Genomic DNA, 27,733 nt, shown 5'->3' with positions numbered 1-27,733 from the left:
TTTCATAAAAAATTTTCGAATACCTACACATGCTGCAATGCTGCCCTTCAAATTTCGAGATGGACATTACCTAAGTCTATTCTACTTTTCTCCCCACTTATAGGTACATGAATCTAAATCACAAGTATGGCGAATTGGCGATGGCTTTCGTTTCATTTTGATAGAATGAGGAAACTGTAGCGTAGCTTACAATGGTACAAAACACATTGATAGTTATAATAGGTATCTTTCGTGAGCTAAAGAAAGACCGATTCGGCTTCTTGTGCATCATTAATTGCCGCTTTTAAAGTACCTCTAACCGATATCCGCTGTAAACGAAGCTTTTCTATTTAGATTTTCAAAGGTACCAATTTATAGCCCATCTACTCGTTGTATCGGTTTCACTCGGCTGAGGAAAAAAAATCACTTTCTTGTTTCCGCTCGGGTATTGCGATTAAATGCGTGGAAATTATTTCTCTTTGTGATACTTACAAAACGCGGTGGTAGTTTTTGATAAACCTCTTAAAATAGGCTTTCGTCTTACAAACGCGAGATTTTTTTGAATCGTATTAAGGTATTTTAACACAAATCGCAGACGTTTGGTAAAAATAAAATGATATTTTACAATTTTCATAAACAAATAAAAATACGCGATATTCTCCTGTCAATAGGCCTACTAAATTATGTAAAAAATTTCAACCTGTATTTAAAAATCTACCTATACTATATACCCACAAAAGGAAGCTAAAAAAACTCTATTTTTAAAAATGTTTAAAAAATCCACTCGGCAACGTTTTGTAAAAAATATTCGCTAAAAATTGATTCGAGTTTTTAAATCTCGGTCGGAAGAAATTTACGTTTCGCAATATCGCCAAACCGAAGAAACGAACGACATGATTTCCAGTTATTTTTTCCTTCGGCCGTCCATTAATTCTATTTAATTTTATTTGTTCGCTTCGAAAAATTATGTTACCGCAACGTCGTAAAATTCGTTTAAATTTTATTTTGGCCAAATTCATCGTTTCGCTGCCATCGCGCGTATATATACACGACAAAACTCCGCTGCTCCAGATCAGTTTAATCCCAGTGGAAATAATGTGAAATGTATAAGGCTTAATAGCAAAATAAAATGGGATTTGAGTGAAAGTCAACAGAATAAAGGATGTATAATACAAATATCGTTGCTTTCCGGATCCCTTGGACTGCGAGAAATAAAAACGCATAAATATAAAATCAGTTTTCAAAATCACTTTATGATGATAATTGCGATTATACGTGGGAGCATTGGCGCTGGCTGGCGTTAACTTTGTTGCTGTGTATATAGCGTTTCATTTCCTTTGAAACGTGTACATGTATTTTTTATTCCGCAATTTTTTTACCAAATTGAAATACTCGTTTAGTCTCGTACATAGTACAATAGTGTATAATCTCGCTCTAGCTGTAGAATGAAAGGATGCAGTGTTGCCAACTCACCAAAATTTAAAATAAGAATAAATTTCATCAGATTTACGACCTTTTTTTTACTTTTGGTTACAGCGTAGCAAACTTTCAAAGAATCTGGTTTTTAATCAAATTGTAACTTTTTTATGGATATGTAAAATTTATGATTTTTTTGAATTCAGCTGCAAAAAATTTCTCGTAGATATCTTTGTAAATATTTTCGAAATATTGCAATTCTCGTAAAACAATAAAAAGCAGGAAAAAAGAAAAACTTTTCGAGATAAAAGAGATGTGACATTTTTCCAAATTTCAGTGGTAGGCAAGGTACTATTTTAATGCTGAAACAGCGAGAATCCATCATTAAGTGACTTCACTTTTTATTCCAGATTGTATTTTAGCGACTGGTCGACAATCGACATTAGGCCAACTAGATTTTTAGGAACTGATCATTTATTCAATTTTATTCATTTTTCATCACATTTGAAATGAATTTATCAGAAATCATCTAGCTGTAATTTTTAATTTACTCCAAATTATCCCAGTAATTTACCAAAAATTACCCTCAATTTACCAAAAATTATTCGTAATTACTCAAAAATTACCCGCACTTTACCAAAAATTACCCGTAATTTACCAGAAGTAACCAATAATTTACCAAAATTACCAGAAATTTCCCGTAATTTACCAGAAATCACTCGTGATTTACCAGAAATCACTCGTAATTTACCAAAAATCACCCGTAATTTACCAGAAATTTCCCACAATTGACCAGAAATTACCGGTAATTTAGCAGAAATTACCCGTAATTTACCAGAATTACCAGAATTTTTCGTAATTTTACAAAAATCACTCGTAATTTAACAGAAATTTCCCGTAATTTCCCAGTAATTTTCCATAATTTACCAAAAAAAATTTAATTTACCCAAAATTCCCCACAATTGACCAGAAATTACCCGTAATTTACCAGTAAACACCGTAATTTACCAGAAAATAACTGTAATTTACCATAAAATACCCGTAATGTATCAGAAATAAACCGTATTTTTTTTGTAATTGATTACCAACCTCTCAGCAGTCAGCAAGCATCTCTCTGTTCTCCCAATTTCGGATTTTTTCCCCAAAAATTATGCAAGAGCTTGGATTTTTATTTATTTTTTGAATTAGAACCATCATTTTTTTTTAGCACTTCTTTTTTTTTCAAAAAGTTTGGTCAGCAGACACCGATCGATGACTCAGATTCAAAAATAAATATTTAAGTACGTATACCTATAACTATACGTATCAGATAAGTAGTTGAGGTTTCGAAGACGCCAATTTGATCCTAAAACATCCTCCTTTTAGTGGTAGGAGAAGTTTCAAAATTTTGATAATTTTATGTATGAACATTTCTCGAGGACTCTGATTCAGATTATTCTTGCATTCAATATGCAATCCTAGGCATAAAAAAATTCCCACGAGGAAATTTTCGTCTCAAAAACCAACCAACCAAACAAACAATACACAAATTTATTCCATCTCAAAATACGCCACAAAGTAGGTAGGTAGGTATTATACGCCTACGAGTTACGAGCCTACATATGTAATATGGTAATATAATATTCATCATCCTTGTCTGGCATTTACATCTTTTGAATAAGAACATTTTGACACGAATGCATACAAAGGTAGGTATATATTCAGGTAGGTACGTGGGTAGTCAACCAGGTATACTTGAAAAATTTCAACTAAAAAGATGTTTCGGTTATAAGATAAACGTTCTTTCTATTCAAATTCGTTTTTTTTTTTTTTTACCGAAAATAATGTCTTATTTAAAAGACCCTCGAAAGTGAAATTTTAAAAAATACTGCACGTTTCGATAAGACATCATTAGTTACACGAATGTTATGTTTATAAAGGAAAAATCTTTAAAACGTGCGAAGCGTTTCAACGTGTATCTTTAATCGTATTTCTTGATTTGAGAAAATCTATCAAAATTTGCATTCGACAACATTTCCACTCACCATTAGTTCGCATGATTGAAAATTAAACAATTTTTTTACTCTTTTTCTCTTCCTTAAAAACACGCTGATATTCGCGCAATGATTTTTTCTCTGCAAATTTTACTCTTCTAACTAGTTAAAAATTGACGCCGTTGTAAAGCGTTGTTTTTTCACGCTTCATTGGTATTCGAAGAATGTAAATGGTTTTACAACGTTAGGCTAAATTGATGAAATTTTTAAATCGGACGAGTTAATAAAGCTAGTTTAAAAAAAGAAATCTGTTCATTCCGACGTTGAATACCAAGCGTGCTAGCAAACGCGTGAAACTTTTCCACTACGCCGAAATACGCAACAACGTATACGAGTAAGAGTATAAAGTACTAAAGTATAGAAAAAAAATCACTATTTACCCGGTTCCGTTGAATCGTCCCACATTAACCAGACGATATATCTGCAACTCTAATCGATGGCCCGGATCTGGTTGCAATAAATACCAACACAATGCGGGTCCTTGTAGAGAAGGTGATTTAATTTGACCAACAGTACTTCTCGATTCGGAAAATATACTTTGCTGACTTATCGTTACGTTACACACTGTAAAAAAAAATGTTTCCATTATCGTGAAAAACTCTTTGATAATGTAATTTATATTGTAAACGGATTGCGTAGGTTGGGATAGGTGTTCTATGCTAGTACTACGTGTTTTTTCCCTCCCTTAACCACACTTTTTCGGTTAAACAATCCATCAAATCTATCACACGGTGCGCCTTTTTTCCGTGTACCTACCTAAATTCCAAGCTGAATTGTTTTTGTTGGTTTTACCAAAAATCGTTTTATTTTTACACTTTTAAATCTCTCCGGTGACAATTCGAAATGGAAACGTGGCTGTAGAGGTCTATACATACATATACTATGCAGATTAACTCGCGCACAGAATTCTAGTTACTTTTTAGATTTATAGGTATGCTTTGTTGCTTTCCCATTATTTTAGTTAGACCTGGAACATTTCTCAAGTAAGTACTGTGAAGTTTGAGGAAAGCAAATCGTACCAGAATTTAGATTCTGGGGCAATCCCTCGACTCCATTATACCCGTCATCACCCTGAATGACCATTTCCTCGAACGTTTGTTTTTTTTATAACGACCACTGAATTTTCAAATTCTACTTTCCGAGTTGATGTTCCCCGAACGACATTTCCCCCAAATTAAAAATCCCTAAAAACTTAATTTCCAAAATGTAAGAATTTCTTGAATTTTAATTTTTAGTACCTAAACCATTCAGGCAGTTTTCAGAAATAAAAAGTCTTCCCTGGAATTTTGATGAAGTAGGATTTTTTTTGAATTTTAACAAACAAAATGTACCTAAAGACTTTTTGGAAAATTATGATAAGAAAAAAACGAGTCTTTTTTAAAAAGGATTTTAACAAAAAAGCAGTCTTTCTGGAAGCCTAACTTTGGCAAAAAAACAGGATTTTTAGGATTGTTATCTACTAGAAAAGTAAGATTTTTGCGACAAAAATAGCAAGACTTTCTGGAAATTTTGATAAAAAAGAACCAGTCATTCTGATATTCTAACACAAAAAGATTTTTTATGTCAATTTTGATTTACAAAATAGGATTTATTTTCAATTTTGGCAAAAAAAAGACTGTTGACAATTTTGAAAAACTGTTGGGAATTATTAGCGGAAAATTACATTTCTTCACAGTTTCTTTTTTCGAGCAGTGAGACTTTTTTAAATACATTTCTTAGATTAAGAAAACGACATTCCTGGGAGATTTTTGGCTATTTCAAGTGAAAAAGTGAGACTTTTTAATTGCTAAAAAGCTAGAATTTCCGGCAGTTTTTGACCAAAAAGCAAACTTTTAGGCAAACTTTTGGAAAAAGTATGATTTTTTGAATTTTTTTTTCCAAAATAAACGAATTTGTGACAAAAGAATGATACATTTTCAAACATTTTTGTTGAAAACGGGAGAGTTATGTGTTATGTGAGATTAAATTGTGAGATTTTTTGCCATTTTTTTTTGTTTGTAAAATAACAAAACCGTGGCATGATTTTTAAAAAAATCAGGAGTTTTTGAAATTTTTTGCGCAAAATTGGAAATTTTTAACAAGAAACGAAACTATTGGCAATTAATTTTGACCAAGGGTGAGATTTTTTGCTTTTTTTTTTAGGAAAAAAGCGAATCTTTTTGGAAATTTTGATAAAAAAAATGATCAGTAATTTTTATTTCTGACGAAAAGTGTTTTCTTGGAAATTTCGATTTAAAAAAGGAGGCAGCTAATGCAGATAATCGACTTTTCGGTCAATCTTATTTTGACCATGAAGGTGAAAAACGTAAATAATCAAACATTGCTGGTCAAAAAAACATACCTAAGATGTCCGCCTGGGAACCGTCTCATTTGTTAGAACTTCGCAAACTCAAACTGGCCAAAAAAAAGTTATAATTTGATTTCTAGTTTACCAAATGAATTTTTGCATCTTCTGGAGAAATTGAAAATTACGTGCTGGAGGCTCCAGAATTGGGATGGAAGTGATATTATTTGGTTTAGTGATTTGATATTGATTTTAGAATTGATTTTCTTCACTTTTATTGAAGAACTACAGATACATTTTTTTTTCTTTTTAAAAACATACTTACCTAAATTCTCGAAAATCACAATTTTTGGATTTTCAAAAATTTGTTAAAAATTGAAAAATTACAATGAGCAGGTAAAATTTTAGGTGTGGCAATTTAATTCAAAAATCGCATTTTCATTTACTAATCGAAAGTGGATATCGTGAGTGGTTTCTTTGCCTGACATTTTCATTCATCTTTGCATCCAAAAATATACAGCTGACTAATTAAGAAATGAAGAACTCTACAAGAGAAATATGTAAATTTCGAAAAATTTACCCAAAATCATATTACAGGTACGTACATATTGATAGATGAATAAATTATCTCCTGATCTGATCACACTTCAATTTTAACTATAGAATCACTTTTTGAGGTTTTATTTTTTGGGTTCAAGTTTTCTATGAAACTTTGTAAGATGTTGGGAGAATGTTATTGGACAGCTATAATGGAAATATATATAAATGAGGAATCAAATGTGGTAAAATTTTCCTCGATAGAAATGTTGGCTCATATCTGGAAAGAAGAAGAAGAAAAGAGAAAAGAGACAAGAGGAGACAATTCTATGGAAAATCAACAGTTTAGTACAACACGACTTTTGTTTGTACATGTACATGTACATAATATAATGTTATCAAGAATTTAACCAAGTACTTATATTGAAAACATTCATTAAACGTCGATAAGCACACGCCGCTTTATTCAATTTATTTCGAGAAATTTGCATTTTCACTTCGGTTTCCTGTCACGCAAACAACGTAAGTCAGCTAATTAAAAAATATTAACACTATTTCAATAAGAAATCTCGTCTCACAGGCTCGACATCGGAAACCATTACACTCGACATCATCGAGAAAGTAGATATATTTACGCGAACGAAAATTCAATATTTTCGCATCCTTTGGAGGAAATTATCGACGAAAATGTAAAATCGCATCACGCAAATTCCAAAGGCGAAGTCACGCCTTAATAGTTTAGTTGAAGTAAAGAAAACACATATTTATAGGTCGGCGTTCAGTCTCGATTCCGGCTCAGGGGATTCAATAATTTATGCATAAACGCTGATAAAAACAGATGTTTATAAGGTATAAGGTAATTCACTTCGAAAGCGCCGCGTCGACTGTCGAGTTCACGAATACGAACGTAATTATATTCTCGGGAGGCTGAAATTATATTTTCAATGATGTTGAAACGTCTCCCACTTAAGAATGAAATTTCAACTTTTAAAATGCTTTTAAGTTCTCGAGGAATTTTTTTCTCACCTAAAAGATCGATCTTATTTCAAAAGCTTTGACATTTTTTAAACATAAAGCGCTCCGGCTTGAAATGAAAAATATACCGGGTGGTTTATTTTCCTTCTCGCATAATAATTCACCTATACACAGACGCACGTTCGCGTTCGTTTACCGAATAATGAATTTCTGATTAAAAATTACCAACAAACTGCCAGAAAAACTAGCGTAGTTTTCGCAGAATTTTTAATGAACTTTGCTGGCTCGAGTTTTCATTCGCATGCATTTATTAACGTGTACGCCGAATTATCTATTCTACGTATATGACCACCCTTCATCGTTGCTGTATATCTCTATATGGCATAAACGTGAATACGAAATTTCGTCCGTTCTTTGCCGACAACATCGAAGAGGCAACAGGTAAATAAAATGTTATTATCGTTTTATTGTTGCCGATTCGTCGAAAAAGCCGTCAGCTTTTTACAATATGTCCTCCGTTATTCATTATATATTCGCCCCACTCCACGTGCTTTTACACCCTTTGCCTTTATTATGCGATATGTTGAATGAGACTAAAAAGTAATTGTTTGTTTTATTAAATCACATTTTTCAATATTCGCTCCAACGATGGAATCATTCTAGCGTGAATAATTTCGCGAATTTTTTCGTTACGTACGTAAACAAGGGTACCTAATTTTGCAAACATAACGTAAAATCCGTTTTAGGCTTCGTTGAACTAAACTTGAACGTGTTGGTGAAATGGGAAATCATACGTCATGAAACAGTTTCAAGAAGCAAGTTGATTGAACTGATAAATTTTTAAAAAATTGCTGATCAGTATTTTGCGATTGATTTGACTTATTCAAATTATAATCGTTTGTTTAACTGGTCAACTCAATCTGTTGCTTTTTGAATAAATTTTGAATGTATTTCCTATTTTTAAACATTTTGACTCCAAGTTTTTCATTCGAGAAATGCTTATATGCCAAAAAAAGTAAACAAAAATAAACCCTCCTGGCGCAAAACTCACAAGAGATCTTTCCGGTCACTCTGACATAAATTTTTCCTATTTTTTTTGTTACTGGATCGTGGGGACTCAAGAGGATAGCTCACAAGAAAAGTTTAGCTGCCCAGTTGAGTAATTGAAACTGCTACAGGGCGCCGATTTTGAATTTCTCAAAATGGTAGCTCAAAAACGTCCCAAATGAATGAAAAATTGAAAGGCCAGTAATCACTTCGGAAAATAACGTTTCTGGTAGTATTTTGACTACAGTAACTTCAAGTAAGAAAATACAATTTTTTTAGTCCAAATTTTTCATGTTTTCTCATTTTGAGACACACTTGCTCCCAATTCTTAGCTTTTAAAATTAAATTCTCAGAAAATTATTCCAAATTGTAATATTTCTTTTTTGAAATGAAAATTCTCTCATTTTGATAAAAAAAAAGCTACGATGGCTTGAAAACCTTTTCGTCGTTGATACCTCCATTTCTTCCTAATTACTGTTTCACTACGTTTGCTTTTAGGATTAAGAAAGAAGTACCTATAGCCTACCATAGATTAAAAATTTAGGTAGGCATAGCTAAATGTAGGTAGGTAGTGATTTTGATGCTAAATGTGAAAATGGGTATTAAATAATTCACTATCGCATTACGTTGACAGAGTGACATTCTATACGCGTACAACATTCGCATCGAACTTTAATTGACCGATGACAGCGGATCTCCTTGCTATGCTTTTCCAGGTCTATGCCTATCCCCATCATCCCATTAACCATCGTCGTCGACTAAAACGTACACCTATCTTCAATTTACATCTCGAAACGAAACAGCAGCAGCGCGAAGAATACTCGAACGAATTCCGTGTCGCATTATTTAGGTACTAAAAATACTATGTAGCAAAACGATGATAGGATAAGTGAAAAAAGTAGGTATTATTCTCACGTAAATTTTTTCTCCACAATTTCGCGCAGGCTTTTTACATTTGGCGATTTTATTTGTAAGTCGACTGCTTATATTAAAGAAGATTATCTTTCTTGCTAACGTTGTCGTTTTCGTTACAACAACGACGACTACGACGACGACGACGACGTCTCGGCCATGCTCAACTTTTATATATACGTTCAAGTTGAAACGGTGAAATGTCGCTTTCTTCACCGGTCCTTTTTTAATAATTAACTCGGTAAATGTTGATTTTTCAAAAACTTTTCCTTGTCCGTTTTAACGCCCGGCTTCTTTCTAACTGTCACTTCGTTTTCATTATCGCGGTTGCCATAATTTGCTCGACGCCTCTATTCTTTATCCTTCGTCGACATGTTATTTTTAATTATTTTTTCAACTAGTAAGCCGCTTAAAGCTTGTCTAAATTCTGATAAAAACCGAATCAGCATTCAACCACCGTGTGCTCCTAAAAGTGCATCGATGTGTTTTAGCTGTCGTACGTTGTTCTTACTCGATATATTTTTTTTCAGTTGTTAAATTTGGTTGGATTTTTTGATTTTTTTTCCTCTCTGAAATGTGCGGTTTATATGAAAATGATAGTCGACGAGTTGATTCTCAAATTTCGGCATATTTCTGCAAATTTTATAGTCACGTGTTGAGTTGGAAAATGTAGATATTCATTTTTGGACATTTGAACCATCAGTCGATGGCTTGGTATAAATACCACGTAAGTCCAAAATCCTAAATTTTCAGGAGAACAAAAAAATGTTTAAAACATTCATATCTTGTTACTTGCAGTTTTAGATTGCATTATTATATTTTAGAGGTCTTGATGGTATGGCCTGATGATATTTTATAGGTTGATCAAATATAATTAGTTGGTTAAAGTGCTTTGAAAGGACATACGAGGTTTCTAGAGACGACATACGAGATTTTCATCGTACTTACGTACGACTTACGTGGTTTTTAACAAGGACTTACGAGGTTTTCAAATTTACAATTGATGAAATTCTAGTACTTACCTCGTATGTCGGACTTACGAGTTTTTTAATGTTGGATTTTCGCCGATTGAAGCGCTAAGATGCGTTTTAGACTTACGAGGTTTTTAAATTCGGATTCCTCGTTTTTTTTTACTAAAGAAACCACAAAAAAAGCATTTTCGAAAAAACCTGGACTTACGAGGTTTTTATACCAAGCCATCGCAGTGTTTCCTTAGGTCTCCAATTTATATAAAAAAGGGAAGGACTCGGACCTTCCCTGTTTCAAAACATGCTTTACCAAAAAGTTTAATCCAAAAAATAAATACACAACTGAACTCAGCATCGCCGAATTTGGGAGATTCAAAATAATTATCACAGGATGTTGTCATATAATTTCAGTTTTTTTCCTTCCAAAATTGAAGGAGTGCAGGGCATAAAGACATTGAATCAAAAAATGACTAACCATTCAAAGCAGTACTCTTAAAAACTTGAACGACATAATTCTCTCAATTTTCATTAATTTTGACAATTTTTCGGAACGGGGGAGGAGGAGGGTGGGATTGAAGGGCCTAAAATACATAAACAAACTAACGGTTGAGGTACCTCAACTGACACTTAAATTTTTTGACGGATAAAAATGAATTGAAAAGGTAAATTTTCGCAGCTGAAATTCATTTCTCAATTTTTGGATGATTTTTCAAATATCAAATTTTACCCAGTTCCCGTGAAAAAAATTCAAAATTTGATCAAATGAAAGTAAAAAGCAAAAATTTGAGTTATACTCCATTTTCGATCTCTCGAATCGATTAGTGATGATTTCAAGTTATTCATAAGCCTCCAGCCGATTTTCAGATCCTCCATGTTTGCGAAGGATTACTTTAAATACTTAGGACCAAACTGAAATTCAGCACCTAAAACTCAGATCTACCATTCTTGCGACTTTTTTGATCACTTTTGACATATTTTGTAATTTCAAAGTTGAAATTATTTCAGAAAAAAATTAAAAAATTCTGGTTAGCGAATGTCACGTAGTTCACGGTGTCGAAATAAGGTAAACGAATGCTTTATGAAGTTATTACATTTTATTTTTATCACACACGACACAAATGAACAATTTCGGACAAGATGGTATTAGTCCTACGACCCATTTTACGCGACTGGTTTTTATCGATCCACCGACGGTTACTCGTCGGTGGTCGATTTCCGCTGAAACTGCTGATCAGCAGTTTCAGCGGGAATATGGCGTGATCGCCTCATCGAGCTGTGTGCAACTTTGTCCATACAAAGTTGCACGATCGGCGGATTTTGTATCCGCTGATGCGATGGCGTGATATTTTAGCCATCGCATTGGCGGATGTTTTATTTTTCAAGAATCAAGAATCAACCAAATTTCATTCGACGACTCGTGTTTTCGTGAAAACACGAGTCGTCGAATATGGCGCGATTTACGACGCCACACGAATGAGTTAACGAAAGAAGCGGGAATTTGATTCGTAGGTACATACTGCTGTTTTTAACATACCAAGTTGTAAATTTTAGTGTTACACGAGCAGAATTTCATTTTGAGTCCATTTATGGGCATCATTTTGTAAAAACTGTGGAATTCGAAAATCCATGAGAGGCTTCCAAACGGCTCGAAACTATTACTAATCGATTTAGAAGGTCAACAATAGGGTAAAAACGAAGCTGCTGCAGTCATGTTGGTTTTCTTGTTTGCAAATCGTAAATTTTTCATTTTTTTCCTATTTTTTTTTCAAAAATATCATTAATTGATGGAGAAAATTTTGGTTTAAAATTTTGAACCAGCTCAAACGGATTTTAAAAATATGTGCTAAAATCGATCAAAAAATCCGGTATAAACCAAATTTCAGTTTTTTACCTTAATTTTTGCCAATTTTCATATTTCTTTGTCATGGGAAATAAGCCAAATTAAAAATTTTAAAAATTCGCCAATCATCGAGAAATGGATTTCAGCAGCTAAAATTTTGCACTGCAAGTTATACCTATATTTTGAGGTCCATTCCCTGTATAGACAAATATTTAAACTTAGCGCATCCAATAATCAATTTATGCCACTTCATTGTATATTTTTTTTCCCTGAATTTTTGATAAAAACTGAAGGTCCTAACGCAATCACCTCCCCCAAGGGCGAGTTCAGATTCTCTTCTGGAAATAAGTGTATTGCAAAAAATAGTTTGATTGCAATTTTATATTTTGGTATTCTCATGAAAAGTCGAGCTTTCACCATGAAAATTATTCAAATTTTGAACTCTCGCAATATTTCAACTATTGGTTTTTGAATCGCCTATCCAGTTTATTTGAACCCTGTAAGTGAATAGATTCGCTGCAAACTCAACTGGATTCAAGGTATGAACCTGTAAAACTTGACAGTTTCTTAATAAGCCGGTATTCAAAGCAACAAATTTTGGTCCTTCGGGCCGGATACACAAAAAAAATCGGTACATCATCAAGAAAATCGCCTCCAGCTCTCGATGACGGCAGAAACACCAACGAAATGAAACTATGGAGGAGTAGGTACCTACATAAATAATGTAATTTGGAGATGGATGCTTAAGAAGTATAAAATATCAAAAATCTTCAAATTTCAAAGCATATTGATAAGTCATAAGTCAATTAACACTGAATATGGAAACAATGTTTATTTCTTCGAATGAGCTGATTTTTGAAGGACCACTGCTCCTTGTTGTAGGTAATTATGTTTTATAGGTATGTACATACAATATTGTCGGCCGTCCGGCTCGAAGGACCAAATTGTATCTCGATTGAATGAAATAGTTGTACTATGCAATTTATTTGAGGGTAGGTACTAGACCTACCTACCTAATTTATAAAAATTGAAAACTTGCAGTCAAATACGTAGGTATTTTACTATCTTACCCATATTTTTAAGCATACTCAACTGCACACTTCATTTTTAGCCATTTAAAACTTTTTATAACAATTTTATTCCGTCGTAAAAGTTTTGAGCGTTAATCCATTAATAAAATGATTCGTTAAGCATCACAACAAAAATATCGAATATCTACCTTGGAGCACATTCCACAATTAAAAGACTTCTACATTCGAGACGATCAATTTTTGAAAGTTTTTTAATTACCTTCAGTTTCTGTACATTATGTACTCGAAGTATTACGAGTAGAATATTAAAGTTTTGGTAGGTAACCAGTCTTAAATATTCTACATTCCTGCATTAGACGTTTAGTAAAACGACTAGAAAAACAAGACGTTTTCTTAACTGGCGTTTTAATAAAACAGCCTTACTTATGTACTTGGGTACTTTGAAACAATTAAAGTGAGAAAAAAAAGACAAATGAAAAAGCTCTAATACTTAATACTGTGTGGGAGGATTTTTTAAACACACACTAGCACGATTCACACGCATTTATTTTCCTTAATGTTATTTCCCAAGTGCATATAAATTGCACAAAAATTGGACACGAGATGACAGCCATTAAAAACATCATAGTTCATTTGCAAGTTTATCTTTATAAATAACAAAATTAATATTTAGAAAATGCGCCAAAACAGCAGCAAAACTTTTTTCAACATTGGCAAATTTACGTTTGTGAGAAACTTTCAAGATGGTATGTAATTTACAAACTTACTATTGTTGCAGTATTGCTGTAGGCCGCATTGAGCGCACTTATTCGGAGCCGAACTTCCGCATTGACATCCTCCAGGCTTCACACAGCAAGCGCAATCCTTTCTAGAGGGATTGAACTGACACTCGCATCCTTTTGATTCTTTCGTCCACATGTCGACTTGATCTGTAAAAAAAAGAAGGGTAAAAATCAGTACTTCCATATCTATAAATTCGAGAATTTCTATTTATTTTTACTTAAACGAAAAACATTTTCTAGAATATTGGACTAGTACTTAAACATGAACTACTCTCTCGATTTTATTTTTCAAGAACCACAATCGCATTCCAGTTTATTTACGAGTAAAATTATATACCTAACATTGAGAAAAATTTAAACGGCGTTAATTTGTAAACTATACTACTACTGCTTCGATTGGAATAAATAAATTAGTTTGGTAAAATAGGTAGTTACAAGTATTTAAATGTTAGTTGTTAGTTATCATTTGAATATTAAATTATTTACACGATGGAAAAAGGTGAAAATTTTTCAAAACTTAGTACACCACGTTAAACAATATTGCCAAGTTTTGAAATTCAAATTCGCCATCACACCGAATAAATTACATTAAAACTTCTACTCGCTGGTAAAAGTCGAAAAACAAAACAAAGAAATATGAATTTCAACAATAAACTTAGCAAGGTATACTTTGCTGATTTTAACATTGATTAAAATTAAACCAACTCGAAAGAAGAATTTTTTGGGCTTATGTTTATACCTGTATCTGCTCACAGATTTGCTTCTTACTTTGAAAGTTATACTGATTTATCCGCGAAGGAGATGAGGGAAAAAAAGAATTTTAAAGGATTCCATTCAATAGCGTTTTGCTGTTGTTTTGTTTTGAATAGGCGCTTAATTAAGAAAGGCCTTAAGAGAAAAACTTATTTTAAATTTGGTGTCAGTTTTAAAACATCGTCGTCGCTGGTTCGTAAAAAAGCTCCCTAACCTGCTATAACAATTCACCAGTGAAATTTAATCCGTAATTGAAAACTTTGACTATTAAGCTTATCTAATTAAAATTATCAACCTATGTTAATTTCAAACATTATTATGCCTGAAACAAAATGGCAATAAATTAAATTTCACTTTTTAGGGTGGATTTTTAATCGGTGTTTTTTTTAGTTATTCTATTTTTGATCAACAGAATGCGAACTGTGAATTATTATTATTTTAAAAAAACCTAAACTTTGCCACACGTGGGCGAAAATTTTTGTGAAAAATATAATTTTCAATTCATATACCTACGAGTACCTACCTAATCCCACACAATATTGTCCTATTTACATTTTTTTAATATAGACGGCGTCATATTTAATCATTAGGTACCTATTTCACTGTTTGATAAAATTTATTTTATTTGATAGAGTTGGTTGAGTTTTATTCCCACCTGTCCGCGAATTTCTTATTCACGTCATTTTGTGCGAGCATCAGCGTGAATTTTCAAGCAACGATGGTAAAGAAAAAGGCCTCGGTATAACAAATCTCGTTTTTTTTCCTTTTCTCGCTGACATGAGTAATGCAGCCATTTTTCAAAATTCTCAGCTTCCTGTAAATAACTATTCGTTTCACTTTCTTGCCCGTTTTAACGCCATTAATTTAAAATCAAGACTGAGGTTTGAATTTCGGTCATAAATATTTTTTTGCTTTTTGTACCAGGGAACGAGGCAGCGACGACGACGGTGATATAATTTTATAAAAACATTTTTCATTAGGTACTAATTTACGGTTATTCGACGACAAATTACGTTATAATTAAAAAGTTCCGTCGAATTATTTCGATAAGAACAGTTTTAAAAGCCGACGTGTTCAAACAATAGACGAAAAAATTATTAAATTTCAATTTTTTTTCAACGCTTTGTTCTTGGTATATTTTTTTCTTTCCTTTTCTCTCGACACGGCGCGGCGGTTGTAAAAAAATTTAAATGTTCGTTCTCGCGAATTTTCGATTCAAATTAAAATTAGCATGAACGTCACGTTTGTAACGTAAAAATATTTCTTTATTACGGTGTTACCCTACCTTGATTTCATTTTTTCCTCCATTCTTCGAGTTTTTCATTTAAGGAAATAGATTTTTTATTATATTATACTCAAAATGAATTATCATCAGTTTGAAGCTATAAAAAGAGTAGAAGGGAATGAAGAAAAAAAAGAGTAAAAGCCACCATTTTAAAGCGTACTAAACAGTGTGAAGGAGTCGAGTTAAGATTTTACTAAAATGAAGGGGTTATTAAAATTTGTATCTAATTTTTATCTCAGGATTAAAACTTTCACTTTAATTGTTTTATTGCGACCAAGCCGACAAACGCCTTTAGGAGAAGATAAATTGATTTTTAGCTTTATTTCACTCGGGACTTTGTAAAACAATTTAAAACTAATTAAAGATTTATATTATCGACGATTTTTTTTTCACAAGAGAAGATAGCGTCTGAGCGAAATATTTTATCGTTGACTTATTTTTACCGATACAGGAGGTAGGTACTTGGGTACCTAATTCTGTGGGCAATTTGTTTCGAAAGTTTCAATTTTTATAATTTATACTACGCGAGTTTTTAGCGAACAGAGATTAAGTGGGTGGTATTGGCATTTTATAAAACTTTAAGATGAGATCAATTTTGAATGTTTATGTAAGTACCCACACAAAACAGAAAAACTTCTCGTTCGTTGAAAAAAATATTAAAATTCGTGTCATGCTGTACATACATGAGTCAAATGTGAAAATAAATTATGATTGCCATGCGTAGGAAGTCATTTTAATCAATATCTACCTAGTAAAACTAAATGAGATCGTGATCCAATTTTTTCGCACAATCTATGGTGTTTATAGATACCTAGGTGGAAAAATTTGCTAAGTAATTCAAGTTAATTGGTGATGAGAAAAATTCTTCGGTTATTAATTTTAAAACTTTATGAACCCCTAAGAACAGGAAAAAATGCTTGTGAAAAATTACAATCTCCAGAGTCGCTTGTAGAGGACTAAAAGTGGTATCGAATTTCAAAGTCAATGAATCAGGGAAGTTCAGAAACTCAACCTCAGCTGTTTTTGAGGAGAGGAAGGGATGAACTCTGCACAAGTGACAGTTCAAGAATAGGAAATACACATTTTTTTTTTGTTGCAAGAATGGCTTATTACTAGTTACTTTGAAGATCTTTGGCTCAGTCAGGTACGGCTAAGGAGTTCAAAATTGTTCTGGGGAGTCTTCCAATCTTCCATTCAAAGCAAACTTCCTCAGAAATTTAAACTTTCTTTTGGTCGAAAATTTTGAATCTGAAAACTTAAAGGGGGGGGGGGGACTTCATTATAGATCGAGATCCAGGATCTATCTTATAATGTTCTTTTGGTGTGGTCAACATAAGTTTTTCTTCAACTATTGCTCCCCTTTCACTCAAACATGTGTTGTTTTTTTTTCAAAAACAACAACACAAACTTCCCTAATTTCCTTCTCGAGGAATTCAGAAAAACTGAAGAGTTTGAAAATTACGCTGGAGACCCAAAAATGATGAAATTCGGTTGGAAGAGTCAATATAAATTTCAGAGATAATTTTTATCGGACAAAATCGTGTCTCTCGTTTTTTTCCATTCAAAATCTGAGACTAAGGGACTACTGGCAGATTAAATTCAGAAAATTATACAACCTATTTAAACTAGTTAACCTCATTTCCCAATTTACAATTTTTTCCCTCAAAATTATGAGTTTGTAGGGAGGTTGATAAGTGTCAATCAAAAAATTAAGTGAATATTTTGAACTCAGCGTTCTCAAAAATCCTGAAAACATCGCGTCACACGTCATTTTTAAATTTTAGGTATGGGAGGGAGAGGAAGAGAAGTTCAGGGAGACAGGACAGAAAAAAATAAGTTGACATTCAAACTTAGTGGATGGTTTTTCACTTTTGCGTTTTTCTCGTTTTTGGACCTTTGGGGCCTTTATTGTTACTCCAAGGGGTATTGAGACGCCATTTTGAAAATTAGTTTGGTACAAAGAGAATAGGTAAATGAATGTCTATACTTACCTGTCTTCGCCGTAATTTTTGTCGAATTTTCAAGTACTTTTAAACTTAAATTTAGAACTTGCCATGAAAAGTTGAACTACTTTCACCTTAAAAATTATTCAATTTTGAGATTTTAAAATTTCGCATCAGTACCTACTGATTTTGATTTTCATTCTGTTGTTTAAATAATTCGTTAAAAAATGAACGAAGTTAGAAGACTCCTATCGACTTTCTTCTTGGTTCGAGTTCTGCCTTTCATTCGTTTCCAACCTATATACTTGATCATTTGTGTTAATAAAATTGCATAACCAGTTTGCCGTAAAAAGGATATATCAAGCTATTTCAACCATCAAGCATCTTCCGTTGAAAAAATCGTGAAAAAAATTATGCTGGGAGGTCTCTCTCTACCATCTTTTTAACAAATCAACTTTTAAAATGGAATTTCGATCCTTCACTGGAGCAAGGGGCAAAAATGCTCCCAATTTCCACCAACATTTGAAAAAAAAAAACAAAAGTGAAGAAGCACATTGATAATTGCTAATTTGAAGGTGCTGAGTTCGACGATGAACATATTATTTTTTCGATTCAAATTTTCTGGAACCATCCATGTCCCTCCCCCTCCACAGTCCAGACCCTGAATCCAAGTGAAAATGACAAAAAATTAAAAATGAATTTTTGAAAAAATGTAATGTGTGTCAGGTTGATTCGTACAAAATTTGAGGTTATAATTATAATGAATTTAAATAGGTACCCATTATTTTCCTGATTCAACTGCTCTGCGTCTTTTAGGTCTCCCTCTCCCATTTTACAAAAAAGTGTCCAGCAAAGAAAGCCCTGAAGGTATAATTTAAAAAATAAATAGATAGGTATCTGCTGTAAATAACTGAAAAGAGTTATTTATCCTACATCCAATTATTTTCATCGTTTCATCTCCTCAATACTTGGCTCCTTCATTTGCCGCATTGCCCTAATAAAATCACGAAAATCCGAAAAATAATAAAAGTAGGTAAATACCTAGCTTTTTTCCTCTTTTACACCACATTTTGAAGTTTTATCAACGTGTTTATCGTTACACGTCGCGATTAAATGAATGCGTTCTGATACGACGCCAAGAATACTTCTTATTTGGTAGTCTAAAACGATTAACCCCTTAATATAGGCTCTGAAAGTTGCATCTTTATAAGTTGTACAGCCATAGAAAAAATACCAAAGCATAGAAACAATAAATGTCCAAATACACATTAAATTAAATTCTCCGCATACGAGGGCATTTCTCGGCTGTTCTATCGTTGGTTTTGCATATCCTAAAAGTTGGCTACGTGTACTTACTCGTATTTGAGTTTCCTTAACTTTCTATAGCACAACTTAGGTTATTACTTGTTTCGATTTTCAATGAGTATGTGCAACGTATACAACAATAGCGTATACCTACTTACGTTTAGCGAGGTACGTACGTATATTTTCCCTAGATGCTTGGTACGGTACACTTCATCTTATGTATAGTGAAAAAGGGGTTCAGTAAAGTACGTACGTATACCCTGTTAACCATGTCAGAGTGTCAGAATGTACATATACCTACGTATGTGTATCGAAGAAATTGAAAATACTCAACATTCGTTTTACATTCACTTACGTTTTACCAATAACATTGTACATATATAGCTTCATGGTCCCAATTACATACCATAATAGGTAGTGATATACCAACACCTACAATATGGGTCTAATTATTTGCACGTGTGTTTCCAAAAAAAAATCATCATAGGTACCACGTATGGGTGTAATCCTTTCGGCTGGTAATAGAGAATGTGTATTTTGAAACTCGCTAATTTTCAAATCACATTTTAATCCCAATCCACCCTATATTTGAACGGTTTTAAAAGGGATAACGTTCGAATAATATTGCAAGATTTGTTTGAAACCTGCTATGTTATCAAAATGGCATTCGCGCGACCTCTTATAGAATTAATGATGTTGCTCGCTGTTGCCCTCGTGTTATTACACTTCTAGAGCTGTGCTGTGATTCATTGCAAAATTTAATAGCGACCGTTGATACATCTCAATTCTAACTAAATAATTTACACGGTTCATTTGGAAATTCTATATGGAATCGACCTCCCCGACGCGAAATAACCACCGGTGTCATTTTTTTACCACATTAATTATTTCCATCGCGCCTTCATTTTAATAAAATATTTTCGGCCACGAATTATCGAGCTGAGTGAAAATTGGATTTTACGTTGACATATATTTAGACGAAGGTAAAAGTCTAAAAAGGTGTCGAATCGAGGCGAAATTTCATGAATAATTCTAAATGAAAAAAATGGCGTTTCGAGCGAAAAAATACAGATATTTTGATATATTTTAGCGTCGTCGGGTACATTTTTATATTATTTATTTTGGCGTTGAATCTGCGTTCGTGTTATTTTCTTATTTCGTATTGCATCTGCAGAAATGAATTCTTATTTTATACAGGGTGTTTCGAAATATCTCGCATGGCAAATTTATTTATTTATTTTGTTTCAAGTGTGTAAAGGATCTTGAAATTTCCTAATTTCGAGATACCGAGTAAAAATAGGCAAACAATTTTTACTTTTGGTTTTTATCCTGGATTTAAAATAAAATTTAAAAAAAAAACAAATCTCATAAGTTTCATCAATTCTACGCCGCAATTGAAATATTCTGCACGTATTTCCTACTTCGATAAACAATACTGGTTTGTTAAAATGATTTGAAAACACCACCACGGTCCATTTGCGCTGTCAACAAAAACAACCGAAACGTTCCCCTAATTGTCGTCGTCAACGCAACGACACTCGACAACGCACAAGTTGCACAATGAATATGTAAAAGAAAGGAGAAAAAAAACAATTCCAAACGAAAGGTCTAAAGGAAACTGAAAGCAAGTTAAGAGCTCTAATCGAACCATTTTAATTAACATGCTAATGGTCCAGAAGAATCGAAACGAAGGTCGCATTTTCAAATTAGAACGAAGGGTTGAAAGCAGTTTTATGTTAATACTTCATTAACGCGCGACCGTTCCCGCATACGAAAGGCCTTTTTCCACTTTGCAAAATTGTTTCATAAATCAACTAAAAAGCCGCGCGCGTCATTCTTAGGATATATACGAAAATAAAAGCTACCTTAATTACTTACTATTTCCTCCAACGTAGATAGGTGACCAGTTCAATTGCCCAAGCATTGTTGCTGATATCGGTATGAAAATTAACGTTCCGAGAGAACACAGAATCAATACATTGGAGTACATTTTTTGCCTAGTGAGGTTATGTTGAATTATCATTTATGTGAAGAGGGAAGAGGAGGGAAGATGAAGCGTTAGATAATTGGTGATATGAAATCACCGATGGGTAATCGTGGTTCCAGCGGCATGATGAAGCGATTGTTTCGAATAAAAATGTGTCAGTGATGCGTGTATACTGATTACCGTGTTCTCTGCCCCGGTAACTAGTCTCTCATATCAGCCAAACCTGAAACCAAAAAGGTATTGATACAAATTAATTAATGGAACTGGGAACATGGACCACATATGTAAGCTGATAGGTACCTACATATAATGAGTAAGGATATGTATAAAGTACCAATGTGATACCAAAGCTAAACAGAGCGATACCTACAGTGAAAGTGAAGAATTTGATTTTGGGTGATCGATATTGTTTTAAAAAATAATCTTTGTTTCAGACACCTAGTTTGACATTTTACATATGAATTTAAACTTTCAAGCTACCAAGAAAGTATAATCATAAATCATAGCTATGTGAATCAATATCGACGTTTTCAGAACGAATTTAAAAATTTTGAAAAAAAATCTAAAATATGTATCACTAAGATGTCACCAGACCCACTAATATAAATGTTTTATGTGTTAGTAACTTCTTGGTGACTGCAGATTCACCAAAAGTCACCCAGATTCACCAAAACTCAACCAGGTACAAAATCGAGCACATTATGGTCATTGCTTGGTGAATCTGTCACCTAAAAGCCACCTGTCAGTGAAATTTGAATTTTTTATGAGCTGGTGACTTCTTGGTGACTGATTCACCAAAAGTCACCAGGTACAAATTCGAGCACATTATGACCAGTTCTTGGTGAATCTATCACCAAAAAGTCACCTGACAGTGAAATTTGAATTTTTAATGTATTGGTGACTTTTTGGTGACTGATTCACCAGAACTCACCGGGTACAAAATCAAGCACATTATGGTCATTGCTTGGTGAATCTACATACTTATTACTTTTGATTTTTCAACAAGAAATTTTAAATCTGACAAAAAATAATGCTTTTTAAGCTAAATTCCTTTCCAGGTCGGGTCGTTTCCCCGCTTCACTCAAAACGCTCCTGAACCCTCACTTTTTCTTTGGGATAACTTGCCTCTTCGAAACAGGTAGTTTTAAAAACGGAATGGCTTTTAAAATGTCGGTTGAGCTTAAATTTTTTTGATCAGGAGGGTCAATGAGGGGGAGAGGAGCTCCATCGTAGACCAAAAATTGATGGTCTTAGAAAAAAAATGCAAATTGGGCATACCTATAGGCAAAAATCATCCCTTAGTGAATGAATGCATGTAAATTGGTCACAATTACGTCTTTTGAAACTCTAATGTTCCTGTTGTTCTGCTTTCGTCATACTTTTTTTCAGCAAAAATCGCTAAAAAGCCCTGCTTTTTACAATTTTTAATCAAACTTTGAAATCTTCACTTTATTCTTTTTTTCTCAGAAATCAAAACGTTTCAGTCTAAAGATTGTTTGAAAAAATGTTGACCTCACTCCCGCTCTTCAAAAATTGAAATAAGTATAGGTATGTATTAGAGAAGAGAACCTTTGAAAAAATTTTTTCCTCCTTTTTCATTAATTTCTTTACCTTTAAAACTTTATAGCAATACGTATTTATATTATCTTTCTTTGAGAATTTTGTTTTCAAAATTCTTTAATGAGTAATTTATAGAACTGAAATCAAAAAATTAAAAAAAATCTCCCTCTTTCTTTTCAAGCAATTAAAATATCTAAAAAATTGTTTGCTTTTCCGTTTTTCAATCAAACTTTGTAATTTTTTGTGTATTTTCTATTTCTTTTTGAGTTTCGACTTTTCTTTCTTTGGTAATTTAGAACTGAAGGCATCTTGCATATACAATTTGTAAGTTTCATATTTCTTATCTCTTTCTTTTTGAAATTTCAGTTCTTAAAAATGTTTTCTCAATGTGAAGAAAAATTATGAAAAAATTTTGAAAATTTAAAAATTCTGAATTTTAAAAAAAGTTGAAATGTTTTACTTACTGAAAAAAATCTGTAGAAAAATTGTCCCCCCCCCCTTTTAAAATTAATTATCATGAAAAAATGTTCTGCTTTTTGTTCTTTGATCAGAGAAAGGAAGGAACCAGATAAATATCCTATAACTGAATAAGTAAATTGAATACCCTGGGGGCCAAAAACTAGAGAAACAAGGCCAAAAATTCCATTTTTTTCGAATCTTAATTTTTGAAAAGCACTTGTGGCACTTTGCTCTAAAAAAGCCAAGTACATACACAGATAAATTAACAGAACGTTTACAGAAATACTTATCCGCCAAATTTTACAGAATTCAGATCTTTGAGTCATTATTTTAAATTTCTCAAAATTCAAAAAAATCAAATTGGGACTGAAAAGGAAAAAAAGTCCAGTTGAATTATAGAAACTGAAATTTAGAACGTATGTTCTGTTCTCTATTTACAAAGTGAAGAAATTGATGTTTGGCATTTGAATTGTAAGATATTTGAATCTTCCAAGAGATATGGCAGCAGTTGCTTCAGTGATGTGGTTACCTAATTTACAATTAAGTCACACGAAAATAAATAAATTACCACTACCACCCACGTATGTGCTCAAAAAATTGCTCATTGCTCAAAAAAACCACACACACCAAACAGCATTTTAAAAAAAAAGTAAAAATAAAACGGATTAATCTGCAACGTCGTAATGGTGATAACCTTAAACTACTACACGCGGAGATTTGCTCATCACAAAACTGAACAAAAATATGTACATCTGAAATCCTCGAGGAGAGTATACCTACCTACTAAACACGGTACAGCTTTGATAAGCTTCACTAAAGCTTTATTGCTGCAAGGATTACCAAGCAATAGTGTGGCAGTGACGTTATTAAGGTGTAAAAACATTTAAAAAATCCATTTCCATATTTTTTTACGAGCGCTTAATCGAGATATAATTCGATATGTTAGGTATAATAGAGATGCCATTGGAAACGAAAAGCTCGAAAAAAGAAAGCTCTTAATGTATTCAAGTTGGCTAACACGTAAAAGAGTAAAATTTTCATGAGTACACCACAAACGTACTAATCATTAATCAAAGTTTATTTTACTCGTGTAGTCTCTCAACTCTCTAGTGCCATGTTTTAGGGTAGAGGATGTGCAATGTTATCATCTCATATCTGTCTAGAATAACGCCGCGAGTATACGAGTGTCATCGAGTAGGTATCTACTCTAATGCGTATTTTTTGTCGTATATTTTTTAATGTTTATTTTAGGCATGCAACATCTTCGGCTTACCATGTTCTGTGAAATAAAAGCATCATTTCCGCATGAAAAAAGACGACGTTTTGTACCAAAAATGCCTTACATACGTATAATGTTAGACGATCTGCATTCGCTATAACAAAAATGTACCTAGTACGACTAGTCGACGTAGTTTGGAAATTTATCACGGGTACGTTACCTACGTTTAAATTTTCTAAACCATGTAGAGAATTTGCATTAAAATTTCCAAATACTTATGAACAAGATTACCGTGTACATGAATTATTCATGGTATGAATCAAACAGCATCGGAGGTAGGTATACACAGGTATTATTATCGTTGTTAATTTGTCTTAATTTCTGGTAGGTAAATTATTATGCATTAATGATTTGCTTGTTGAACGTATAAGTAGATATTTGGATTGTTTTCTCCTTCATTTTTATCATTTCGTAATACATAGGTAAATACTTTATTATACGACTAAAGCCTACTTCTCTTTTTAATCTTCGGGTGCGTACTTGAAAGAGGGTAGTTTTTTAATCCTCCATTATTTTTTCGAGTTTGTGAAATATTTCATTTCGACCCGAAGAAGTCGTTGAGTTTCGAGTGTTGTTCTTACGAAAACACTTTCTCCAGTATACAAGTTCGAAGTGGGGATGTTTGGTGTTTGACGATCATTCCCTTCCCTAGTTTTGAAAAGATTTCCCCATGGTAATGATTGGAGTATGAGGGAGTTTCGAGTTCTTTTTTCGATACCGTAATATTTTGGCATCAGCATTTAGCAGTTTGAAAAGCAAGCTTTTTCCGAATAACCGCCGTCACATTTTACTTTAATAAAACCTCACAGTTTAGAATAAAATTATGCATATCGTATATACCCAACAATTAGAAAATCAAAACCCTACTCAGAATACTGAATTTCGATTAACAATAGCAACAAATAAATTTAGCCACCTTTTCCTTGAACCGTAACTGATTCTCTCGGTAAGAAAATCTTAGGCGAGCGAACTAATTGAAGTGCTATAAAACACCAGCAGCCAGCGTCGCGTCGTTAAACCAAAGCTCAACAAACCGCAACACAGTTTTGACAATATCGAATAATTAACTTCTTAAAAACATCGATATTAACAACAGTACGCTTTGTAAGAACTTCCTCCCTGTCCCTGTGCCCTGGAACTTTTCGAATCACCCCCATATAATACGAGTATCTCGGTATCTTCGGAAAAACACTGCACAGCTCAGTAGGAAACGTACTCTATAGTAGTATTTGGCTCAAACGAGTCACATTTTTAATGCGGTTATACACGAGAAAAAGTACGATAAACAGAGCGTGTTATTTTAACTCCATTTATTTCAGTTATAAATACCCTTTTGTAGGAATCAAGCGTGACTCATTATCCGGCGACTACTCCCAGCACAACCCTGTATAAGTGTATATATAGCGGACACTTTAGTTTTTAATGACCGGTCACTGTAGTATTATTCTCGAAATAAAGTAGCTTTTTTGTTTTATTCATCGAAAAGGTCATAACGTGAAAATTCAGTCGGGATACATTCAATTTTACGTTTTGATTGTCAATTGAATTCCTTATATTACAGCGATACGAATACCTGTTCATGTTTGGTTGGATAGGTAGTACCGGTACGACAACATACCCATCAAGATAAATTCAAATTGAAAACATTATTGCATTTTTTATCCAATATAAATGCTGTTCTGGTTAAAGTAGAAATCAAATACCTTGAAAATCAACTTTCTTTCGCTGCGATAGAAAAATTGCCACGACGTCAAAATGAAGTTTAAGAAAAACGTCTTTTACTCGCGTTATAAGGGTTGAAGGGATTCTTCGACGAAATTTATCTTCGAGTTGAAATCTAGAAAAATGTAAGGGTGATGTGGTGATCTGTCGTCCACCAAACCGCACACATAAAATCTTCGCCATTGAAGGGAAAAAATGAGCGCCAATTTTTTTAAATTTCACCTTATTTGACGTTGGTAGGTACCTATAGACCAGTATCTATCTACATCATAAGAAGGTGAATTTTTTTTATACGTGAGGTAATTTCAAATATACCTAGGCTCGCGTATATTTGGTGCGAAAAGCGTCAAGTCTGATAGAATGGAGCAAAAAATGAGCTTTCGTAGTAAGTAACTTGAACTGGCAAGTTGAATGCTCAAATTTATCAAAAATGGCCGGACATTGCAAAATTTAATGAAATGTCAAAAAAAAGTCTCATAAAAATTATACTTCAAAACCAAAAACAAAAAAAAAAGATGAGATGCCAACATTTTTCCAACAATTGTTGAGAATAACAAAATTTGATACAATCAAAAAAATCCTGGTAATAGGCAGTGAAGATATGAAAAAATTTGCTCAAAGTTGCCAAAAAATTAATGAAACCAACTTATACCTAAATGTTATAAATAGTTGCAAATTTAGAAAAACGATATAAATTATAAAAATGTTGAAAATTAGATACAAAAATTGATGTAAAAAAAATTATAAGAGGTCATAAAGACGGGTCAATAACATTAAGAGCCAGACAGGCGTCTGTGGACAGCCAGACAGGCACTCAAATGACCTCGAGAAGTCAGGCAGGCAGACAAACAACATTGGGAAACCATACTAACGGGTCAATGGCCTTATAAGGCGAGACAGACAGACAGACAGACAGACAGACATACACACGACCTTGGGAATCTGGACATGTGGGTCAATGCCCTTGAGTGTCTAGACATCCGGTTCAGGGACCTTGTGAAGCCAGACAGACCGGCAGACAACCAAGAGTAGCTAAACAGGTGTTGGTGACTTTGAAAGGTCTAGTACATATAAACAGATAAATGACATTGGGAAACCATACTGACAGGTCAATGATCTTGAGACACCAGTCAGGCAGACTGACACCTTGGGAATTAAGCTAGACAGGTACGTCAGTGACCTTGAGAGACCATGTCATGACAGGTCAGTGATTTTGAGAGGCTAGACCGACAGGCAAACAAAGTTCGAAAGCCAAACTGACAGGTCAATGATCTTAAGAGGCAGATAAACAGATACCTATATGACTGTGGAAAGCGGTAGGTCAGTGACCTTGGGAGTCAAGACACCCGTGTAAATGACCTGGCATTGAAAAATTAAATTAGTTAAACGTGACATAGGTACCTAATTACATACAATTACCTACCTTCCTCCTAACCAAACTTGATAGTTTCAATCCCACGTAGGTATTATTATCATCAGAAATTGGATTCAATTCGTCCCCGAGTGGCTTGCTCAGAAATTATGAATCAGTCAAGAACGACTGAATCACTTAGAAATCAAATCTGACTTATAAGTCCCATACACTATAAAACAAAACAACGTATTCTTTACGCCATCGATGAAATCTGAGAGCGAT

The 27,733-nt window shown here is 33.3% G+C and overlaps 1 protein-coding gene across 3 annotated transcripts in view; it reads right to left on the bottom strand.

The window, feature by feature from the left end:
• Positions 1 to 27,733, bottom strand: part of LOC135836241 (uncharacterized) — a 125,508-nt gene that overhangs the window by 36,877 nt on the left and 60,898 nt on the right. For all 3 annotated transcript variants that reach the window (XM_065350946.1, XM_065350945.1, XM_065350943.1), the window contains exons 3-5: positions 20,969 to 21,300; positions 13,790 to 13,951; positions 3,809 to 3,992 (exon numbers count right to left, since the gene is read on the bottom strand). In XM_065350946.1, the coding sequence (XP_065207018.1) occupies positions 3,809 to 3,992; positions 13,790 to 13,951; positions 20,969 to 21,113 (491 nt within the window). In that variant the 5' untranslated portion in view covers positions 21,114 to 21,300. The remainder of the gene's footprint in view (positions 1 to 3,808; positions 3,993 to 13,789; positions 13,952 to 20,968; positions 21,301 to 27,733) is intronic.

The sequence above is a fragment of the Planococcus citri genome, chromosome 2, assembly GCF_950023065.1.
Source record: "Planococcus citri chromosome 2, ihPlaCitr1.1, whole genome shotgun sequence".
Classification (NCBI taxonomy): domain Eukaryota; kingdom Metazoa; phylum Arthropoda; class Insecta; order Hemiptera; family Pseudococcidae; genus Planococcus; species Planococcus citri.
The sequence above is the reverse complement of the archived record's forward strand: the minus strand, read 5'-3'. Positions and strand labels throughout refer to the sequence as shown.